Raw genomic sequence first — 23863 nt, 5'->3', positions numbered from 1 at the left:
GGCTGTAGACAATAGACCGAGTGGTATGTTTAGGGTGGAAGCTGGAGGCATGTAGATATGAGTATCGGTCTGTTGGTTTCCGGTATAAGGTGGTATTTATTCGTCCATTATGTAGTTGTACAGTGGTGTCCAGGAAATGTACCTGTTGTGTAGAGTGGTCCAGGCTTAGGTTGATAGTAGGGTGAAAGTTATTGAAGTCCTGATGAAATCTCTCAAGGGCTTCCTTCCCATGGGTCCAAATGATGAAGATGTCATCCAGGAATCTTAAGTATAGTAGTGGTTCCAGTGGATGGGAGCTGAGGAAGCGTTGCTCCAAGTCCGCCATGAATATGTTAGCATATTGTGGTGCCATGCGTGTGCCCATGGCTGTGCCATTCACCTGTAGATATAAGTTGTCACCAAATTCGAAGTAATTGTGAGTGACTACGAAGTGACAAAGTTCAGTGGCGAGGTGTGCTGTGGTTTTGTCCGTGATAATATTCCGTATGGCTTGCAGTCCATCTGCATGTGGGATATTGGTGTACAGGGCCTCCACATCCATGGTTGCTAGGATGGTGTCATCTGGTAGGTTGTCAATGGACTGTATTTTCCTGAGGAAGTCAGTGGTGTCCCGTAAGTAGCTGCGTGTGCTTGTGGCATAGGGCCTGAGGATAGAGTCCATGTATCCCGAGACTCCTACTGTGATGGTGCATTTTCCTGAAACAATTGGGCGTCCTGGGTTACCTGGTTTGTGGATTTTGGGTAGTAGGTAGAATCTTCCTGGTCGTGGTTCCTGGGGTGTGTCCATATGGATGCATTCTTGTATGTCCGTGGGGAGTGTTTTTAATATTTTATTGAGTTCCCTTTTGTATTGCTCCGTGGGGTCAGAAGGTAGTATTTTATAGAATGTTGTGTTGGAGAGTTGTCTTTCTGCTTCTTGTATATAATTTTGTTTGTCCATGATGACAACTGCTCCGCCTTTGTCAGCCAATGAGGGCCGTAACTCCTCATTGGACTTTTACATTGAATGCTTCCGTAGACGTGCTCAGGCTGAGATAATTGACAAACAACAACACCTAAAGCAGAATCTCAGCCGTGGAGAAAGAGAGGCCATAAACAGCCTCCAAAATAATTCTGGCATCGTAATCAAGGAAGCTGACAAAGGCGGAGCAGTTGTCATCATGGACAAACAAAATTATATACAAGAAGCAGAAAGACAACTCTCCAACACAACATTCTATAAAATACTACCTTCTGACCCCACGGAGCAATACAAAAGGGAACTCAATAAAATATTAAAAACACTCCCCACGGACATACAAGAATGCATCCATATGGACACACCCCAGGAACCACGACCAGGAAGATTCTACCTACTACCCAAAATCCACAAACCAGGTAACCCAGGACGCCCAATTGTTTCAGGAAAATGCACCATCACAGTAGGAGTCTCGGGATACATGGACTCTATCCTCAGGCCCTATGCCACAAGCACACGCAGCTACTTACGGGACACCACTGACTTCCTCAGGAAAATACAGTCCATTGACAACCTACCAGATGACACCATCCTAGCAACCATGGATGTGGAGGCCCTGTACACCAATATCCCACATGCAGATGGACTGCAAGCCATACGGAATATTATCACGGACAAAACCACAGCACACCTCGCCACTGAACTTTGTCACTTCGTAGTCACTCACAATTACTTCGAATTTGGTGACAACTTATATCTACAGGTGAATGGCACAGCCATGGGCACACGCATGGCACCACAATATGCTAACATATTCATGGCGGACTTGGAGCAACGCTTCCTCAGCTCCCATCCACTGGAACCACTACTATACTTAAGATTCCTGGATGACATCTTCATCATTTGGACCCATGGGAAGGAAGCCCTTGAGAGATTTCATCAGGACTTCAATAACTTTCACCCTACTATCAACCTAAGCCTGGACCACTCTACACAACAGGTACACTTCCTGGACACCACTGTACAACTACATAATGGACGAATAAATACCACCTTATACCGGAAACCAACAGACCGATACTCATATCTACATGCCTCCAGCTTCCACCCTAAACATACCACTCGGTCTATTGTCTACAGCCAAGCCTTACGTTACAACCGTATCTGCTCCGATGCTCTCGACCGAGACTCACACTTAAGAGATTTACAACAAGCATTTTTGAGACTACAGTACCCACCAAATGAAGTGAAGAAACAAATCAACAGGGCCAGACTAGTACCCAGAAACAGTCTGCTCCAGGACATACCTAAAGGAACTAACAACAGAACACCACTGGTTGTCACCTATAGCTCCCAGCTCAAACCCATCCAACGTATCATCAGGGAGCTACAACCCATCCTGGAAAATGATACCTCTCTCTCAGAAGTCCTGGGTGGAAGACCTTTCCTTGCCTACAGACAGCCCCCCAATCTTAAACGACTTCTCACTTACAATCATGAATCGGCCAGCAGGGCCACCAGCACAGGTACCAGGCCCTGCAACAGACCCAGATGCCAGCTCTGCCCCTATATCTACCCAGGGAATACAATTACAGGACCCAATGGCATCAACTACACTGTCTCTGGCTCTTACAGCTGCTCATCCTCCAATCTGATATATGCCCTCATGTGCCAACAATGTCCTTCTGCTCTGTACATTGGACAAACCAGCCAACCTCTACGCAAAAGAATAAATGGACACAAATCTGACATTAGAAATGGAAACGTCCAAAAACCAGTGGGAGAACACTTCAATCTACCAGGACATTCCACCAAAGACTTAAAAGTCGCTGTGGTTCAACAGAAACCCTTCAAAAACAAAATCCAACGGGAGGCTGCTGAATTGGAATTCATATGCAAATTTGACTCTGTCAAGCTGGGACTGAATAGAGACTATGAATGGTTATCACATTATCACAGGTAACAGATTTCCTTTACAGAGGCGTGGTCTGGGGGAGCCCAGAGACGCCTGGTGTGGGCTTTGTTTGTCAATTATCTCAGCCTGAGTGCCTGTGGGCTTTCGGGGACCACAGTTCTCTTTGTCAGATGCAGCTGGCAGGGAGAGCTGTGGTTATCGAGGGCTTATACTACATAGGAATTGTATACCTTTACTGCGGCAAACTGACTCCACACCAAAAGGAGATGTTTACATTTACAAGCAAAGGAATGTTTTGATTGCCTTCACACTAATTGCATTCTGTCTTCTTGTGATATATGTCCTGTTCTTTCCCCTCCCCTCCTCTTCTGTATTTGACCAGTTCGGATCAGGCATCTGATGAAGAGAACTTGATTCTCGAAAGCTTATGCTACAATAAAATAAAATTGGTTAGTCTTAAAGGTGCTACTGGACTCTTTTTGATGAATCAAATCAGTGCCGGTTGCTATAATAAACTAGTTTAAATCAAGAAAAAATGAATAATCATTCTGTCCTTTACATTCGCTTGTGATAATAATTCTGTTACATCAGCCTTTCAAAACCAGTCAATTAGCCAGGCAAAGCAAGGCCTTCTGTTTAACATATGGCATTCCACTGCCGTATTCATTTATTTCTATCCCCAACTAAACATGGAGCTATTAAACTGAAATTTGACAAACAAGTCCACAATACAAATGTATGTTTCAGATTTGAATACTATCATTTTTCAAGGAAGAGAGGTGAGGAGGAAGAGGAAGTCGCAAAAGAAATTTGCAATGTGATACCTGAAGAGAGGCCTCTTGGAATCTATGTTTCACTACCATATGATTGCAGAGATGCACTTGTATATAGAAAAATTTATTTCAGTGGTTTCTCACAATGCTTCTTGAGTAAGAAGACAGTTTTATTCTATCTCCACAAAATATATTTCCAAGAAGCCAGCATATATTTGAGGTGTATTTGGAAGTCTTCCTTTGTTCTATTACCATAACTGAAAGCTATTAAAAACAAAGCAATTCTTTTGTTCAATTACCCTCATTAACTATTAAGTTTCTCATTCTGAAAACATTACAATTGTAAATAGAACTAACAGGAGTAACAACCATAAGAAGTCTCTCCCATAGTGAGACTCTATCACACAATGCCAAGAACAAATTTACACAACTGCCAGACTGCTTATGAGCAGACTTTGTACTTTCTCTAGCCACTGACTGACCCTTATGGTTTCATAGAAATGTTACCAAACATTCAGTGGTGGCTCCAGAAAGGTGCGACACGTTCTCCCCAACCTTGTAATGTAGGTGAGAATTCAGACCCTGGAGTGAAAAAACAGAAACCGCTCTCTCAAGGAAGTCCTCGTGTGTTCTACCCTGTCCTTCCTTTTTAGACAGGTAAAAATATTTTTATTCCATTGGGCTTCTGAAGATCAGAGGAGATTCTAGTTGTTTGTATCTCCTTTTTTTATTTGTTTGTTTCATTTCTGCCCTGCCTTTCTCCCTAAAGGGGATCAGAGAAACTTACATCATTCTTCTCTCCTTAACAACATCCTTACAACAACCTTGTGAGGTAGATTAGGTTGAGAGTGTGTGACTGGTTCAAGGTCACCCAGTGAGCTTCTATAGCAGATTCAAGATTCAATCCTGCACCTCCCAGATCCCAATACAGCACTTTAAACATTACACCACAGTGGCTGCAACCCAGTGTGGTTGATAACTCTTATCATTTTTTAAAACTAGAAAATACTGAATTGTTTCTCTAATTTGTATAGATTGTTTTGATTTGTATTTTTAAAGGTTGTAAACCACATTACAAAGAGTTTTTGCTGTAGTTGCTGAAAAGCAGTCTGTTTATACTGTAAATAAATAAACTCTAAATGTTGAAGGTGAATATGGGAAAGGCTTGGCTAGGTGCTGGCTCCAGGAAGGTGGAGGAAAGGAAAAGGCACTGGGCTGCCAGAGAGGCTGAGGGCAGGAAAACTGCATGAAACAAAAGACTTTGTAGAGGCAGAGTAGGCAAAAAATATGAAGGTATGAGCAACAGGCTGAAGAGTAGGGACCTGAGGAACCAATAGCCAGAGGAGGCCTGAGACACAAAGATGACCTAGGAAAAAATTGAAGAACAAGAAGGACTATGGGCTGTTGGTTACAGAATGTGTGAGAATATAGCAGTGAAAGAGATAGAATGGGAAAATGCTCTCCGAGACAGTGTGGCTGAATAACCTTGTCGGACATGGGCAAAGAATTAAAAGCCTGAGAGTGAAAAAAAAAAAGAGAAGCCACAACCCTCAGAAAATGTTGCTACTAGTTTTGACTGGGCTACTTCAAACCAAATTGTTTGAGTACAACAGTGCAGTAAGGCTAAGAAATAGGTACCAAGTGATGGGTTTCCCCCATCACAGTAAATTCCCCTCACCCTCCCAGACCACTTGAACTATTGCCAACAAGAAGCATTTATGGTTACACCTACCGCTGCTTGGAGTTGCATGACCTAAAGAGGATGGGATGATGGCTAGAGTGTTGTTGGCAGAAAATATGTGCCGCATCTGACAAAGCAGGCTCCAGAATTCATTCAGAGTTGGTGTTAATAGAAACAAAGAAACATTACTTTTCTGTTACTATTGCATCAGCAGAAATGCATCCAATTTCTTATTTATTTATTTATTTTCATTTAATCAAGGGACTCAAGGTGAATTGCAATACAATAAAACTATTTTATCAGTCATAGAATCCTAAAATGTGAGACAATTAGCAATACTCACCTTTGATCAATTTTGTACTAATAAAATATCTCAGATCTGATCCAATGGAATCCACCTCTGTGTGCTATAGTACTAGTAGTAGAGATGTTGTTCTTTTTGGATAGTTTCTGTTTTCTCTTCCTAAGGGATGTTGACAGGGTTGTGAGGTCCATTGATTGTAGTCTGAATCCTTACCTTTTCTGCCTAATAAAAGCTTGCTAGGTTCAGAGAAAGCCTTTAATCGAAATAATGAACACCTCATTAACTAAGGATGTTTTCCTAAGGGGAGACACTGATAGGTCCTTTGTTAAAGAAGTCTTCTCTAGATCAGATGATCACAGGCCAGTCTGGAAACTGCCTTGTTTTGGCAGGTTTATATTAGAGTAGTGTCAGAGCAATTCCCAAACATCCTGGATAACTCAACTGCCTTTGACTCATTCTAGTCAGGTTTCAGACTGGAGATGGTTTTAATTGGATGATCTCTATTTACAAACCGATAAGTGGCATGTCTCTTTGTTATTATTAGATCTGTCAGCAGCCTTTGTCATAGTTAACTACCCAATTCTTTTGAAATGCTTGGAAGCTGGAGTGGGGATGATATGGAGAATCCCAGAGTGGTTTGATTCTTTTCTACTCGGTCATGGTCATTAGACTGAGGTGAAGGATTCAGCATCAGCACCAGGGGATGACCAGTTTTGTCTGTTAGATTGGATGGTTTTTAATTGTACATTGTGTTAATTATCATTGTAAGCCACTTTGAGTCTGGTTTTGGGAAAGGACAGGTTAAAAATACTCTAGATAAATAAATAAAAAGTACTCAGCAGCTCCTACCTCAAGGCTGGCTATACTAGAAGGAAGCATCCAGGGGACTCAAAGACTTGGATCTTCTGTTGTACTACATGAATGGTAACTTGCCTGCCTCTCTTCTCTTGCAGCAATCATCTACGTCTCCTGAAATTACTCACTTGTTGGTCAGTGAACCTTCAGGAGTGTAATGGAGGTCAATGTAGGGGACTACTGTCAATCTGTAAAAATTGCCCTCCTCTCTTCTGCAAAGAGAAGTGCGTGCTGCAAACAGAAAGGCAGCTTAGGATCCAGGCCAAAATATAAATTGAAGCAAATTTACCACAGCATTTTTTACTAAATCCATACACTCCAGTCTATGAAACACTTACTGAAATGTAGTCCTTGAGAACACCTGCAGAATTTAATTTCAGTTATGGCAGATTCATACAACCAATAATTTACAGCTGATTATTATGACTGTCACATAATAGTCATTTTTAATAAGTTTCTCCACTTATCCTTTCTGCGACAATTACGTTTTCAACATATGTAGAAGCAGTAGCTATCAACTGGGGAAAACTTTGCCTTTAATGAGCTTGTACAACGTGAATCTAATGTCCATTAGATCCACCCTTTATCATTCTTTTCTAGTAATAGCATAATCTATTTTTTCTATTGTATTTATGTTCAAGGAAACGTATATGATGCCCACTTCCTCCATTTTAAATCCAGTGAGGCAGATTGTCCTGAAAGTGAACATCACCTGTCTGAAGGTCTCCCAAGGAATCTCATAGGTGAGCAGGGAAATGAACCCGTGTCTCCCCAATTATAATTCTTTACTCTAGCCACTACACAACACTGGCTCACAATAAATGATGTTCTGGTAGCATTAAAAGCATTATGGCTCAACTTGCATGTCTTTAGCTTGGCTCCACCTGTGGAAACGGATCACTTTTCATGAAAAAAGTCAGAATTCTGGTTAAGGGAAAGAATGGGTAGATGGTAGAAGGGTGTGAACAACAAGACCAGTCAGCAAGGCCCAACATCACTTCTCTGTGCCCAGTATCGTCAAGTCAAGAACCTTTATTAGGCATTGATTACAATCAATTTTTTTAAAAACAATTATCACATGACTAACAGTGAAATCCTAATCAGAGTTACTCCAGCCTAAACCCATTGAGTAACTCTACTTAGGATTTCACTGTAAGTGATTTGACTTTAGGGTTCCCAGTATCAATTTGTATCCCCTTCCCCAACAAACATCCATACTTCATCCTATCATCTCAAAAGTCAAAGACAAGTTTATAGTCTAATATAACATTTAAAAAACATGTAATATAACATTTCTAAAAGTCAGGTTGAACTCTGGTAAAGTGTACCCACCCACCTCCCTACCCAACAAATATGTGCCGAGCATACACAGATGCTAATAAAATTTTGTAGAAATGATAGACTAGGAAGGGGGAGATCTTGCAGTCAAAAAGTTTAGTCGAAGTACAGTTAAATAGGTAAAATTATTTGGCAATTCAGACACATTTTAATGGCAATAAATAATATCACATTACAGATCAATTAATCCTGACTGTGACCAAAAATATTCAATAACAAACACAGAATTATAATTCTATGTATAACCATGCAATTATAGTCTGGGGGAAAAATTATCATCATGTTTGAACATCTTTTGTTGATGTACACAGTTTTATCTATATAGGTATTTTCCTTTGATCCTCTGCCAATTGCTCAATATCTAGTTAGGACTCAGTTGATACTTAACATTGGCAGCACAAGTGCTTTCAGCAATGCTGTAGGCCCCTCTCTGCTCTATTGGCACGTTACATGCATAGGCAGCCACATACAATTGAGGATGCTTATAATTGTTATCCATGCCCAGGAAACACACACGGGTATAATTTTCAGTACAAGCCATGCATAAGAAAAATCTGGTTGATTTCTTCTTATTAGTGTCTTCCTTAAACACTCCCTGCAGCACTAAGGAGCAAACGAATAAATGAGTAAATAACAATGCCAGCCTAAGAAAAGTTACACCCTCCTAAACCCACTGATTTCAATGGACAAAAGGTCCATAACTCTGCTTAGGATAGCAGTAGAGAAAAGCAAGAGTCCAGTAGCACCTGTAAGACTAACAAAATTTGAGCTTTCGTGAGTCACAAGAAGTGAGCTGTGATTCACAACAGCTCATACCCTACCTCAAATGTATTAGTCTTATCGGTGCTACTGGACTCCTGCTCTTTTCTACAGCTATAGACAGACTAACACGACTACCCATCTTAGGATAGCACCGTTAAACTGCAGGAGGAAGACTGGAGCAACTGAGAGGTATAGTCTGTTTAACATTATGCATTTTTCCAGGCAAGCTTATAGCTTTATAATAGATTTCAGTGGAATATAATTATTTTTAATTACTTCTAGCACATTCTGCATTCATACCCCAAGATAGTTTGACAGCTATGAAACTCATCTTCAAACTATGGAAACGCGCAGGTGGAAGGAAGGCAGTGGATATTCTGGAAGAGTAGCTGTCTTCAGAAAGCTACTGCCATCTTCTTCAGATACAGCTGCTCTACTTGAAACTTTGTCACAGCTAAAGTAGAAAAAGGTTCCAAGGTGGTTTCCATATCCCTGTACCAAACAGGCATATAAAAAACCCATGGAGTGCCGTATCTCCCTCTAAAATCTGACTTGGTATAGCAAACCTGTTGTTCCAATTTAAGTGCCTTGTTCCTCCACCGGTGGTTGTATATTCATAAATAAAGCAGATACTACCAAACAAACAAACAAACAAACAAACCCAGAAGCCTCAGGTGCTTTCTAATTTAAAGGAACAGCAGTACTGTCCTTGGAACTTTTCACTGTTCAGGGATACATTCTCATGTATTTCTGAGTCTCATTCACATCTATGGGAATGAACCACAGCAGGAACAAACTTCAGGTAGAAGTCCAAACTTGTTCTTATTTTAACACCAGAATCATCACTATTCATTCCTATGAAGAAAAAATTAGAAGGGACATCCAGGATCTTAATTAGGGAAGCAAGAGGCCAGCCTCCTATATGCTAACATTCTCAGCCAGGATCCACAATACTATTTGCTCCTCAGTAGTCCCTGCAATATATTTGCCTTTCCGCCATCTAAACATATGTTTGTCAAAATAACAGGCTTTGTAAAAATAACTTCATACAAGTGCAGCTATGAAGAGATTCATCATTTACTGCAAGGGCAGTCCAGCTGAAACAGTAAACCTAAGCTATATATCCTGAATCCAAACGCTCTAGAACTGGACACTAGGAATAAGTCACTATTGGGCGCAATTCAAGAGCAAAATATTTCTTAACAAATAATTTACATGAGATTGAGTAGCCAAATAAAAATAAGGACATCTTTTTAACAACTCTCCCCACCCACTGCTGTCTGCACACTGTTTTGCTCCTGACTTACAAGATCTCAGCATTATTCAATTTGTTATTTAAACAAAGGAGAAATTTAGCATTACATTGGGACAATTTCAGTTTCCCCAGTTTTTAAAATAAGGCCTTTAAAAATAAAGCTTATCTATAAGTACAGGAGCTCACAAAAAAAAATGTTGGAAGATAACGACCAAACAGAACTATATGACAATATATTTGACAGCTTAAAAGACTGAAATAGAAATACGGATACTTCGAATCTGAAGGAGTTTAATATAGTAAATGAACTCCGTGATGAACACCGCGTCAAACAAAATGAAGTTAATTTTTCCATTTGCATTTGAAAAGAAGGGGGATACTCTTCACCTACAAAGCTAAAGTGGAACGGTTTAAAGCAGACTGCTACCCCCCTCCCCGATTGTTTTCCCAGTACAACAGAAAAGGGAGATGAAAAAGCTGTAGAGGAGAAGATGCTCGAGGGGAGGGGAAGAGGGAGAAGAGAGCCTGCCTTTTACCGTGCAAAGAGCAGCGTTGGAAGCCTTCCCCCAGCGCGGCGAAGCACGAGCAGGTGTGCCAATCCCCAGCGCTGATCGAAAGGGGTGTCCCCTTTAAGAGCACCAGGGGCTTCCTCCGAGTCTCACGGCCCCCAAGAGGGCCGTCCGGTTCGTCCGCTCTGAGTCACCTGACTCTGGAGCGCCACAAACCTGCGAGGCTCCGGGAGGAACGAGCGCGCAGAGGAGGCTGGTGAGGTGCGCGCGCGCGCCGGGGCTGTGCATCGCATCCTTGCTTTGACACCAGAGGGGAGGGCCGGTGGCTGCGCCGGGGATTAGACTGCCTGCCGGGCCGGATTAAGCTAGAAATAGCGGCGGATCCCGGGCGTGGAGAGCTCCGCAGCTCCTCGCCGCTTTAGCGCATCTCCTTTGGGCTTGTGCAGTCGCCAGCCTTGCCTGCCACCTGAGGGAGCCGCGAGTGCGCCCTGGGCGCGCCTTCCCTCCCGCGCACTGGAGCAGGGTGGCCGGTGCGAGCCGGAGGAGGGGGGCTCGGCGCAGCTGCAAGCGGGCGGGAGCGAGAGAGGAGGCGAACCGGTGGCCTCTTCGCGAGCACAAGGCAGCGCCAGGAGGAGGGGAAGAGGCGCGGCAGCTGCCAGGAGGACGCGGACGCCCTGCCAGGTCTGCTGCTGGCGCCTCGGGCGCCTTCAAACTCGGCCGCGAGCCCACGGCCCCGGGGGGCTGCCGGAGAGGCCTGGCTGAGCCCCGTCCGTTCGAGGGGCGAGGGGAAAGCATAAGCCAAGCGCAGCAGCCTCGGCTGTCATTTCCTTGCGCGGGGGGAGGGGGCATTGCATTGCATTGCATAGAGCGAGAAGAGGCTGGGGGGAGGGAAGGTGAGGCTTCGGGGTGGGGTTGCTCCCCGGAAAGCGGCGGCCTGCGGTTCTCAAGGGGGGCAGGTCGCGAATGGGGGGCGGCATAGCGAGGGCATAACGTTGCGCAATGATGATATGATAATCTCCCACCAGAGAGAGAGAGAGAGATGCGGGCGGGAGGGCGACAGAGAATCCCATTGCTGCGGCAGAAGCAGCAGCAGCAGCGGCGTTAGCGGCCGTATCATGAGGCTCGCTCTTTCATTCATTCCCTAAGCTCTCTTGGGGCTTTCTCTTCACGAGGAAGGCCCAGGATGAGAGATCCTTTGGGTGCGCGGGGTTGGAGCGCCTCCTCACCTTCCTTTCCCAATCTTAAATAAGGGAGATGAGAGAGGCGGCCTCTGGTTTGCAGTAACCGCCATCATATTGATCCAGGGACGCAGTTTACAGGCAGGGAGGAGGAAGCAGTAGGATTTCCCCCTCCCCCTCTAGGGATTCATGTATTATTTGTGTGTGTGTGTGTGTGTGTGCTTATTCTCTTCCTGTTGCAATGTCTGAAATGCCTTATTATGGGCAACTTCTCATAGATATTCTTGCAATGCATTTACACTGTAAAAGGGGTGAAGGATAGGGAATGGGGGAAGAAATGAACTTGGAAATATTCAGAATGTAAAAGTAGGCAATCACTAGTTAAACCTCTGAGGATATTCCCCCCACCCCCCACCCCCCAACTGTTTTCTTACCCCTTGCAGAAGTAGTTCTAGAATTAGTCGAAGATGTCGGGCCAGACGCTGACAGATCGCATCGCAGCTGCTCAGTACAGCGTGACAGGATCAGCTGTAGCTAGAGCTGTCTGCAAAGCAACCACACATGAAGTGATGGGCCCCAAGAAAAAACACCTGGACTGTAAGTATCTCTTTATATAAGTGGTGAGCTAAAAAAGTTACGGGACTCTGGACTTAAGTCATCTGGGCCATTAATTCCTCATGTTGTAAGAGTTATGAAAGGTGTTCAAGAAAATGAACTTTTTATTATGTGTATTAGTGTGTGTTGATTTAGTCACTTTTTGTCACTTTGACCTTCACACTTGGTTTTAAGACAGAGGAGAGTTTATGAAGGCCTGTGAATGTCTGGAAGCAATAAAGTTATGCCTTGGTTACTGGCGTACTTGGTTACTGATGTCTTGAGACCACAGTAAATGAATGTTCATCTAGCCATTGTCTTGTGAAGATCAGCACTGCAGAGAGATTAGCTTGGTTATGATTCTTGGTAACAGCGATTCTTAGTTTTAAGCTGAGTTTGTCTTTTAGTTGGTAGTTGAGAGCTAGAGATTGAGTCAAAGATATGTATGGCTGCCCCCCTCATGCTCTCGATGTAATTAATGCTTTAGTAGCTATGCATTTATTTTTCAGTATTTGAAGGACTGGAAGAAGTGTATGAGATAGAAGGTGGCATTTTTGTAGTACTGTTAGATGTATTATTTTTGTAACTTGCTGCCATCCTTAGTCTCCTTTGGAAGTTTAGATTTGGTCTTTGTTCTGTGGCATGGTGGTGAAAATGGCATGGCTAGTCAGTCCTATGTGCATTTCTAGTATACTGAAGTAATCATCTACATTCCTAGCAGCAAAGCAGAAAGTAAAACCAATAGAAGAAAAATTATTCCATCATTATCTTTAGCAATTTCACTGCCTCCAAGCAGCCTTGGTGTTGATCACAAACATACCCCCATGGGACCCATGCAGCAGAGGCACCAGGCAGTGCATGATGAGGGCAGGAGTTGGTTGGATGCCTTAATAAAGCCGAGTCTGTGGTTTCTCACAGATACTCGTTACAGAAGCTTGCTCCTAGAGAGAGCACTTAACAGCTTCCTAGTCAGAGCTTCCAATGACCCACTAGTTAAGATGGCAGCTACTGATACCACAATTAGCCTTCAGTCAGTGATTAGAAATTCTCTGGCAGCCCAAATGCGACCAGCACCTGTGATCTACAGAGGACAGGCTGCCATTCCATTCGTAGTGGCCAGAGTTTACTTTACTAAAGTCCTAGGATGATCCTCAATAGCCTAGAAAGAGTACTATGTAGTGCTGTAAGCAGAATGGAATGCATGCTCAGGAGGTACCAGAGATCCCAGGTTTTATTCCTGGGATCTCTGGTATCCCTTGAGCATGCATTCCACTCTGTTTACTACAGTATCATGTAGGGCTCTCCTAGTCTATGGAGGATCATCCTAGGATCCTGTCAAGCTTTATTCCTAACTATAGCTCTCTAGAGAATGGACTGGAAAAAAACCCTCACATTCACACCCAACACAGAGCAGAGAAAACCAATTAGTGTGTTGGTATGTACATAGTATTTAATGTAATGCATTTATAACCAGTATTTGATTCATTTTGCTCAGACCATTTCACTCCTGGTCTTCACCATATTCATTTACTTGCATGCTTGTGTCTGCTGACTTTCTGTCTCCAGCACATGTTGTTGTCCCTGCCCTTTCATCACATGACAACAGCGCTGCTTGGTTTACTATTAAGCTACCAGTAACCCAGTGTAGAGGGAAGTAACTGGGTGGACACTGAGATGCTGGGGGATTTCACCCTTTATGTTACAGTGGCCTAATTGGTGGTATGGTAGAGGATCTAATGGTCCCCTTTCTACTGTGTTCAGCATCATGAAAACATCTGGGCAGTTTGATTGGGTGATATTCCCTGTCTCCTAACCATGAGGACAATAGAGACACAATTGTCAGTGTTGACGTTTATTCAATAGCTTCTATAGTGGTGTGAGTTGTAGTATCAAGAAAACATGGGGATTTCTGACAGACGACACAATAACGTCTACTGCATTCTTGTGCTGGGTGTTGCTGCACCTGTTTCTTTTATGTGTCATGCACTTCTGAGAGGCACAGGAGTCCAGAGAAAGGGGGTAAGTGAGGATCCTGTAGGGTAGCCTACTACTGTCATTGCTGTGGTAGGCCTCATATATGGGCTGTCTGATGGTAACATGGTGCAGGGGAAGTATCCTTGTCTCTATTACCATGACCATTGAGTAGTTTTGAAAGAGGTTACTTTTCTAAGATCTTTTCCCATTCACACTCAGCCACGTCCATTGTTGATTGCCTGGTTTTCAATGTTTACTGTTTGAGGAGGTGAATGACTGCTTATTAATTGAGGTTACTTGCACCCCATTTCTCCAGGATCTGCTCAAGGCAGCTAATTGATGTTAACACAATACTCACATGTCCAGTCTGTAGAGTTGCACTGGTCTCTGGTTACTGTTTGTTCTATTTCATGTGTCCTGGCTCCAATCCTGCAAGGAAGAATGAGTCATGAGTATTTAGCCAACAGCACCAAGAAGTAGTGGAATGCTTAGTGTTTGCCAACAATGACTGTATTCCCCTTACCCTTTTCCAGTCTTGATGTCTGTGGAGGAACTTACCTTGCATTGTGGCTAACAGATCTCTCTCCCACCCTTGCGTCTACATGCTCCGTATGTGCTCTGTATCTTAGCTGTTATAGTCTGCTATAGTCTGTTGTGAGGCAGTTGTTAAGCTGGTTGTGAGGCAGTTGGTTCATATTGCAGACTGTTTGCTTTTTTGCATACCTTGAGGTGCTTAGGTGGGAGGGATGGTGGATGTTCAGGAATTGTACATATGGGGTTTCCTTCCCTAAGAGGACTTTCCTGTGCTTGTGCCTTGTCCCTCAACTGACGTTCCTGGGTATGCATATGTATTTGGAGTCATGCAATGGAGTGCCTGTAAGGATTCTTAGAGAAGACAAGTGTTAATCTCTATCCTTCCTGTTTTATTGTTGGCCATGGGTATCTGGCTGTGTGAAGTGCTGCATCTGGGGAAAACACCACTCTGCTCAAATTTTCTGCTTGGGCTATATATACTAATGCCTCTGTGGATGTGGGCCCAAGTGATACAGTTCATGACACTTCCATATTATTATGTCTTGGGTTGTTTTAGATTTTTTAAAACAGTTGTGTGTTAACGGTTTGGTTATTAGTTGTAAACTGCCTTGAGCAGGTCTCTGTGGAAGCAGCATATAAATTTTCTGAATAGATACTGACAGGTGAACTGGGTGTTCTTGTTAGGGCTTGTATATTTCTGGTACTTTGAACATAGAAGAGTAATGTTGGATTAGACCAATGGCCCATCCAGAGCAGCATCTTGTCTCCCACTTTGGAAGTCTCCTTTTAATGCCATGTAACCCAGAGACTGCTGCCATAACTTGTGGCTGCCACTTGCACAACTTAATTATGTGTTGTGTAAAAGGTTTTTCTGGGTCTGTCCTGAATCTACTGCTCATGGTGCTCCAAAGTTCTAGCATTTTGAGAGATGGAAATAAAGAACTGGATCCATGCTATGCATAATTTTTTTAAACCTCTCTCATTTCTCAGACTTTTCTTAACTCTAGCCTTTCATCAGAAAGGAGGTGTTCAAATCTGTATAGCTTTTTGGTTGCCCTTTTCTGTGCCTTTTTCATTTCTCCTATAACCATTTTGAGACATACATTATAAATGCAGCAAGGGTATTGCAGTACTCACCTCCTTGTTTGCAGTCCCTTTTCAAAATAATCCCTGGCATAGAATAAATACTTTTAAATAATCCCTGGCCCTTTTCACTGCTGCTGCATACAGTGTTGACATTTTCACCAAGCTATCCACCATAACCCCAATCAACCCTTTTCTGGTTGATTGCTGCTGCCAAACGCATCAGTATTTATTTTTTGTGCATTGTATATCACTTTATACTTATTTACATTGAAACTCATTTGTTGCATTGTTATGTGCTTGCCCAATGTGAAGAGATCCTCATGGAGTTCTTTAAAATCCAGTCCAGTTTTTACCATCCTGAATAATTTGGTGGCACCTGCAAGCTTTACCACTCCTCTCACTCTCCTTACCAATTCCAGGTCATTTATGACCCCCACCCCTGTCCACCAATCCCAGTACCGACTGCTGTGGATCGCCACTGAGATTTTCCCCTCCAGTGCACGAAGTGTCCATTTACTCCTACCTTCTACTTCCTGTTTATCCATTTTCCCAATCCACAAAAGACGCTGTTATCCTCTGCTAAGTGTATTAGGAGACTTGGTCAAGGGACTTCATCAAAAGCTTTTTTGAAAGTCCAAGGATATAATACCTACCACTTCACCCATATCTGCATGCTTGTTAACTGTCTCAGACTTTCAACGGCTAAGCCTTTATCAAAGCTGTGCCTATTTCCCCCCCATAATAATGGCTTGTTTCTCTGTATACTTAATAATTCTATCGTTAATTGCATCTAGTACCATGGGAGACACTGTCTCATAAGCACTTGCGAAACTAACGTTTTCGTAATATGGTTGTTGGAGCAAATTTATTCACTACTCTCCATTTTAGTTAAAGATTAATTCACTGTTATATTCTGTACTGTGCGTATGTTGTGATGCCACAGGTTTACTACTGCTGCTGCATGATTACCATGCAGTGTGTGGGCAGAATCTTGGAAATCTTCAGAGACTGTCTGATTAGGATGTATATTAGAGTGTGAAGCTTTAGCTTCTTGTACAGGTTGCCAAGTACCCTGTCATGGATTTTTATTCAATGAGCCTCATGCCCACTAAAAATTCTTCCTTCCTACAGTCCTCTTTAACCTTGCTTAAAAAGTAAATAAACCCAGGTCCTGTTTTCTGGAAGCATACTGTTTGAATAATGGTAAACTTTAGACTGTTGGATATGTTCTGTTAGATGTTAAAGCCAGTAGAATTTGTCACGAAATTGCTTCTGAACCCTGCCCCAAATCTCCAGCTATTTCCCAATCCACAGCTGGCAACCCTAGCTGGTACTCATAATGTTCACCACCCTGAGGGCCCAAGTCCACTGGCTGAAAGAGATGCTGGTACTGTGTACCGTAAGGTTGCCGGTCCCTCACTGGGAGCAGGGGGTCCCCCACTCCACCCTCCACCCTCAGCACCTGCTTACCTGGCCAGTGAGGGAAAAGGCGGGGGGACGTGCCTCCTGGGACGTGCTCTTGAGTGGCATGGCGTCCTTCCGAGCACCACAGTGGGTCAATTTCAGCCCGAAATGGGCCCAATTTGGCCCCAAACAAGCCAAAATCAGCCCACTGTGGAGCGTAGGAGCACTCCAGGGCCCAATTCAGCCCCAAATGGGCCAAAATTGGCCTGCTGTGGATCACAGGAGCACTCCAGGGCCTGACACACTGCCCTGGGAGTGCTGACACTGGGAGTGGGAGCACTCCCAGGAGCAACATGTGGCCTGCGCAATGATGTCACTTCTCAGAAGTGATGTCATCACATTGCCTTGGGAGCATACGTGCACTTTTCAGTCACACAAGGACATCTCTAAGGTGTCTGAGTTCTAATTAAGAAATGGGAACAATATAAAAACCGTAATTTACACAGACATTCTATAATTGTAACATGGAGAAGGGATTGAGTGAGCAGTCTGAAGAATGACATTAGAATGTGATGTCTTTGAATTCTAGATGTCTAAATGACTTATAGCTTATCAGAATATAGTAACACTTTTCTAGTTGCCTTTTCTGACTACAGCAAGCTATCTGTTGAAGATGCTTCATGTTCCCCCTGGGCTTCATCATAGACTCTTCTGTATGGTGGAAAATGGCTGAATTTGGGACTCTAGCAAAGCACTGAAAAAATTATGGGGAAAGCAGAAATGTTTGAACTTATACAGAATACTAGAAAAAAAGCAACAAATGTAATTTTAAAAAATCTACGGAGAGGAAGAGGCTTTAAGTGGTGCATGGTCATCATCTTTTGTCCCAATTTATGTTTTAGCCTACTCATTTGAGCTTTTTCCCCTCTCAGAAAATAACTCTGCTTATCTTAAACTCAAATGTAGCTTATTTTAATTAACTGTTTGTTCTGGAATTAGCAAGTAAATAACAAAACAAATGTACTCATGACTAGCGGAACTTGTATAGAAAATCTCCAGAGAGCCCACTTCCCTTGTGCAGAGGGAATGCAAGAAAACAGTAAATAAGTTGTTGAGACTAACACTGTAGACTAACATTGTATGAATGGCTTATTTTGGTGCCTTGTAATTAAAAAACAATCTGTTAATAGTATAGAGCCAAGGTACAAATTTGGCTCTTATGTGAAAAAGGGCAGCCAGAATGTATAACTTGGTGGTCCATTTACTGAGAAGATAGTATGGAAATGATTTCTTGATTACTTTCTGTTTGCAATGTTAAGGCTTTGAAGCTGTAGTCTCTACTAGCTCCTGAGTTTATGAATACAATGAACAGTACTAATAGCAATATTGAATTCAAGGTGTTAGCAGGGTGTTGGAAACAATACGTTTAGATGACATGGGTTTTGAAAAATCTGAATTGGTCACTGAGCCGGTACAAGTAGATTAGAGGAATGGTTCAAATACTATGTTGCTAAAACTATAATAAATCGTGGAAGAGAATGGTTGTCTGTATATTTTCTCTTTAACCTGTCTGGGAGAAGGATCCATTTTGAAATGGCTTGAGGCATGAATAGTTAAAGGAGAACATAATCTAAAAGCAGCATGATTCAGAAATGTACCTTACAAGAGGGGCAGTAATGTTAGTCCATCACAGCAAAGCTGGAAGCCTTGTGGCACTTCAGAGACTTAAGATTTTATTCTAGCATAAGCTTTTGTGAGCTAGGCCCTACTTTGTCAGATGCACGTGGTAACTTCCTACTAACAGAAATTATACCTGTGAACTTGTTTAGCAAAGCTGGTGATATTATGTAAAATGTGAATGTAAGGAAGAAAATTAGACACCATTAACAGTAACTGGTGAGAAAATAGGGTTGACAGGTCCCTGTACTCCCCCAGTGGTGATGGTGGGGAAGACCTGGCACTTGCGCGATAACTTCTGGGAAGTCATGTCATCATGCCAGCCGTGGACATGTTCCTGCTCTTTTTACAGAGCCAATTCAGCCCATTTTGGGCCAAAATTGGTCCCAGTGAAGTGTGGGAGTACGGCCACGGCTGGCATGATAACATCACTTTGGGAAAGGAAGTAGATGCGCCCCGCTGGGAGCGTCTCGGTGTGTGATTTCCCAGTTTGCTTCCGAGTGGTGAGCAATCACAAGCGGGGTGTGTGTGTGGGGGGGGGTGGAAATTTCCACCTCCCATTGATTGCCAGCCCCCTTGGAGCTTCCCGTCCATCGCTCCCTCTCTGCATTGCTGGTGGTTGGGGGTTCTATACAACTCTTCATCTGAACGGAATCCTAATCCTTGGCTGGTGGTTTTAGTTGTTGTGACTTGCACTGGGGTTTGCTGGTTGTTTTCTTGCTTTGTCACAACTTCAGGTAGGGGTGGTTTTGGCATTAGGCATAGATCCTTTTGGGGGGAAATATGGCCTGCGAGCCCAGTTTCCCCATTATTGGGGATCCTTTTAAGGAATCTTCGGGGTGATACATGGCTGTGACATGCCCAGCTTGGGGGCTGTCAGGGCATGCTCATTCCCAGGTGGCAGGGGATCCACACAGAAGTGAGAACCTATGTGGAGTCCCACTTACTGTCATCCTGTTGCCCCCCCCAGCAGGCAGGTAGAGTAGGTGAAGGGGTAATTGGCAGGCAGGCGGGGCAGCTGATGCTTGGATCGGCACCCTAAGCAGCCCCATAAACCTTAAACCAATGAAGTTGTGGTCTTTTTATTCCAACAAATTGTCTTGTGTCTTCTGTCGCCTTGCTCTCTTGATGCTGGACCTGTAAACACTCAGCATTAGTGCATGGTTTTACAAATCTCACTGGTTACTTTTATAGCTCTGAGATCCACCCCCAGCCCAATTGCTGATGCTGTATAATGTTTTGGAAGTATTTTAAGATTGGCTTTTGGACTAGCACTTGGTATTAGGGTTGCCAGCCTCCAGGTAGTGGCTGGAGATCTCCTGGAATTACAACTCGACTCCAGGCCACAGAGATCAGTTCACCCGGAGAAAATGGCTACTTTGGGGGGTGGATTCTATGGAATTATGCCATGCCAAGGTCCTTTCCCTCCCCAAACCCCACTTTCTCCAGGTTTCACCCCTGAGATCTCCAGGAATTTCCCAACTTGGAGCTGGCAACCCTACTTGGTATTGTTAACTCATGTGTGCTGGCATACCACCAAGTGGTGCTTAACTTGATTATCTGACTTACTATATATTATAACCTGCACATAACTTCTTACTCTCACTGAGAGGTATGAGGTCTGCCTCTAGGAAGAAAAACTGATGAGAGAACGTTGGGAACTCCATTTGATAGCTAAAAACAAATTCTATGAAGTACTCCTTGCATTTAGCAACAAGTTGTCTTTTTTGTGGTAATTTTAATGGGTACGTGTTACAGACCTGCGTTGTGTGCCTGATCAAAGTTTTTTGCTTGGTATTCAATAAGGAAATGTATTGGAAAAGCGAGGCTCCATCACAGATATATAGGGTTTGTAAAGTGAAGGAAAAAATGTTGCTGCTTTAAAAAATATTTAAACATTGAGACTTTTTAGCAGGTGGGCATGTAGCTCTTTTTGCTTAACAGTGGAGTGTATGAATCAAGAAGCAACCTTCATGTGCTGAGAGATCTATAGGTGTCTATTGTAAATAGGCCCACGTTTTAAAATCTAGATTTATCTCAGTATATATCTCTGGCTTTTTTTGTGACCTAAGGAAATGGTTGGCGCGGGGATAGATGGTTATGAAATAGAATGAAAAAGGTGTTGGGTTACTTAAAAGAAGTAAAGCTACACTCATTTATTTTCCATCATGCTTATTAAATAATACCTAGCACTTCTTGGTTTGCATATTCTTAAAAAGGCCCTGTAATACCTTTTATTTGGACCATCCAAAAATCACAAATTGGTTAGTCCTAATAAAAGGCATTGCTTTCTTGTTTCTGTAGTGTTTATAAGGATTAGTCATATTCCAAGGAGTGCCAGTTCTTTGTAAGTAGAACTTGATTAATTCTTTGCTCCTTGGAGTTCTTATAGTATTTCAGCTAACACATTAAAATAGTATGCCAGATCTTTGGAGGAAGAAAAAAAGGGGATGAGGTGCCAGTACTTCTAAATTTTTGCTGCTTTGCTGGCCAAGGGTAATCTTTGTCACAAGGTGGGGGGGGGGTCACAAATCTACATAGTTGTGTCAGTGCCCTTCTTCTGAGAAGGTGGTACCCAGTGTCTGCTTTTGCTGAATTGGTTAGCAGAGCTGGTGGTAAATATAGGATTGCCAGCCTCCAGGTGGTGGCTGGAGAGCTCCTGGAATTTCAGCTAATCTCCAGACAACGTAGGCCAGTTCCTCTGGAGAAAATGGCTGCTTTAGAAGGTGGAATCTATGGCATCCTCTGCAGAGATCCCTCTACTTTCCTCCTTAAATCCTGCTTTCTACAGGCTCTATCCTCTACATCTCCAGGAATTCCCCAACCTGGAGTTGGTAACCCTAATAAAGATGTAGTTGGAGCAGCTGCCATACATATATAATGTTAAAAGAGATGGAAAACAATTGCTCGTGCAACCCTTGATCCGTTGTGTAGAAGAGCTTTCTGCCAATACAATTCGAGGTCATCGTTGTCAGATTCATGGACTTTAAGCATAACAAGCCAAAAACATATTTATGAGCAGCTCTCCTTGTTCTGTGTTAGAATTATCCCTAAATCGTCACTGAAGAATTCAATCCATGGGTTAGAGAAAGAGGAAGCTTGGGAAGTGCTACCACCACTCCTCCTCCTCCTGAATGAGGCTGTATTGCCTGTGTATGCAAACTGTTTTAAAAAACCTGTTAAAATAGTTTGTAATGAGATGGGACTCTAGAGTCTGAGTGCTTGGTGGTGTCTAGGTCTCAGGGACTAGAGAGAACATAACATGCCAGAATTGGGAAGACTAATGACCTGATGAAGAATTTGAAACAATAAATCCACATGGTTCATTAGGACCATACCAAATTGTTGGAGATGAGTAATCTTTGCATGCAGAAGTAGACTAAGGGACCAGCCCATGGAAGGGAGAAGGACGATACCAACACAGTGCTGGGGAATATTAGGCCAGAACTTGATGGATTACAGGTTCCTTAAATCTTGGTACAGCATAGGCTGGAGACAAGGGATGTAGTTGACAGTCCAACTGCTGTTGGTGCCTTCCCTAATCCGTCTATTGGGGTAACTGAAAGAGCTGACCCGACACAACATGGATTATATTCCTCAGTCAGAGCCTAAATGCCACAGGAGGCAGGCAGCTTAGCTTATGTGACTCTACTGCCAAACCTCAGGAACCTGTAATAACCTTATCTGAGATCACCAAGCCCTATATCATTGCCCTCTGTGGAGAGGTGCATGCCATCCAGTCTGTAATAACCACCTCACTTGTGATAAATTCCAGAGTGCTCAATCACCCCACCACCATGGGCTAAAACAAAGACCTGAAGTGTCTGTTGATTGAATACCCACCATGTACAATCAATGTTCTTGGGATCCCGTGCACCCTTCTACTCCCACCTCTATAGGATCTCAGACCAAATGGTCTGTACATCTGGGCATCTTTGCAGGCATCGCTACAGGTCAGCTTGCCCTGAACGCTACAGGGAGATGCCCAGCCTGAATAGTCATCTCGCCCCCTCCCCCACATGAGAAGTCACAGTGTGACTGGAACTAGTGAATCTGCCCTCCCCCTTTTCCTGTGAGCTTTTAGCAGGTGTGGAGGGAATAGGCCACCAGCTTGGAACTGTATTTTACGTTGTATGATGGTGTGATTTATATTGTTTTAAATGTATTTATACTTTGTTGTATTATACCTGTTGTAACCTACCCTGAGGCTACTTCTGAGGAAGGCGGACTAAAAATCAATCAAATAAATAAAATACCCAACCTATTTTTTTATCTAGATAAATGGCTAAAACATATGATTTGTGGCAGCCTGAGCAAGGGTTGGTACCAGATATCCTAGCCCATGCCGCTTCAGCCTAGCCATGTGATGTCCTATGCTTCCCCCAGCCCAGGCTGGAATCCCTGATGCAGTGCCTGCAGCCATGCTGCCATCCTCCCAGCTGCTGTAACAAGAGAAACACAAGAGTTAGAGACAATGTGGCTCTGTGTTGGGTTCGAATGCAGGAGACTGCCATGAGCCTGAGCTGGGAAACTCCCAAGATAGTGCAGAAAAGGCAGTTCCACAAGGGCTCTGAATGACCATTGTCTTGCTGCCACTTCCTTTCAACTTGAGTCATGTACCAGATTGAAAATGTACTGCCCTTAGGTTCACTGACCACACTCTCCAAGCAGTGTGTCTGTCTGGCCTGTGGGGACAGGATTTCTGGAACCCACATTATGGCCACCTGGCAGCCAATCCTGGACCCAAAAGCCCAGCATCATCCTTTCCCTACTTCTCCACCCAGGCACAAATGATGCTCCAGCTTTTAATGCTGGGAGCTTAACTTCAGATGGGATAATAAAGGGCCAAGTTTATGTTTTTATATCAACCCAAAAGTGGCAGGAATCTGCACCTCTTGCAGGCCAAACCCAAATCAGGGAGTGGGCAACTTTGTTAGTACATCCCTGATTTTATAGGTAAGGCTACTCTTGCTCCAAGCCAAGAGTTGTCTCATGTGTATGGCACAGTCCAAGCAATCATAATGCTTGAGGGTGGTACACCACTTCCTGTCCCTCTAGCTGCTGAG

At 43.4% G+C, this 23863-nt stretch overlaps 1 protein-coding gene across 1 annotated transcript in view; it reads left to right on the top strand.

Moving 5' to 3' along the window:
- Positions 1-10703: 10703 nt before the first annotated feature.
- SNAP91 (synaptosome associated protein 91) overlaps positions 10704-23863 on the top strand; it is a 103650-nt gene continuing 90490 nt past the window's right edge. The window contains exons 1-2 of the mRNA XM_054974450.1: positions 10704-11031; positions 11972-12125. Of these exons, the coding sequence (XP_054830425.1) occupies positions 11996-12125 (130 nt within the window). The 5' untranslated portion in view covers positions 10704-11031; positions 11972-11995. The remainder of the gene's footprint in view (positions 11032-11971; positions 12126-23863) is intronic.

This window comes from Eublepharis macularius, chromosome 1, assembly GCF_028583425.1.
Source record: "Eublepharis macularius isolate TG4126 chromosome 1, MPM_Emac_v1.0, whole genome shotgun sequence".
Classification (NCBI taxonomy): Eukaryota; Metazoa; Chordata; class Lepidosauria; order Squamata; family Eublepharidae; genus Eublepharis; species Eublepharis macularius.
Note: the sequence above shows the minus strand (reverse complement) of the source record. Positions and strands in the feature narration are given on the sequence as shown.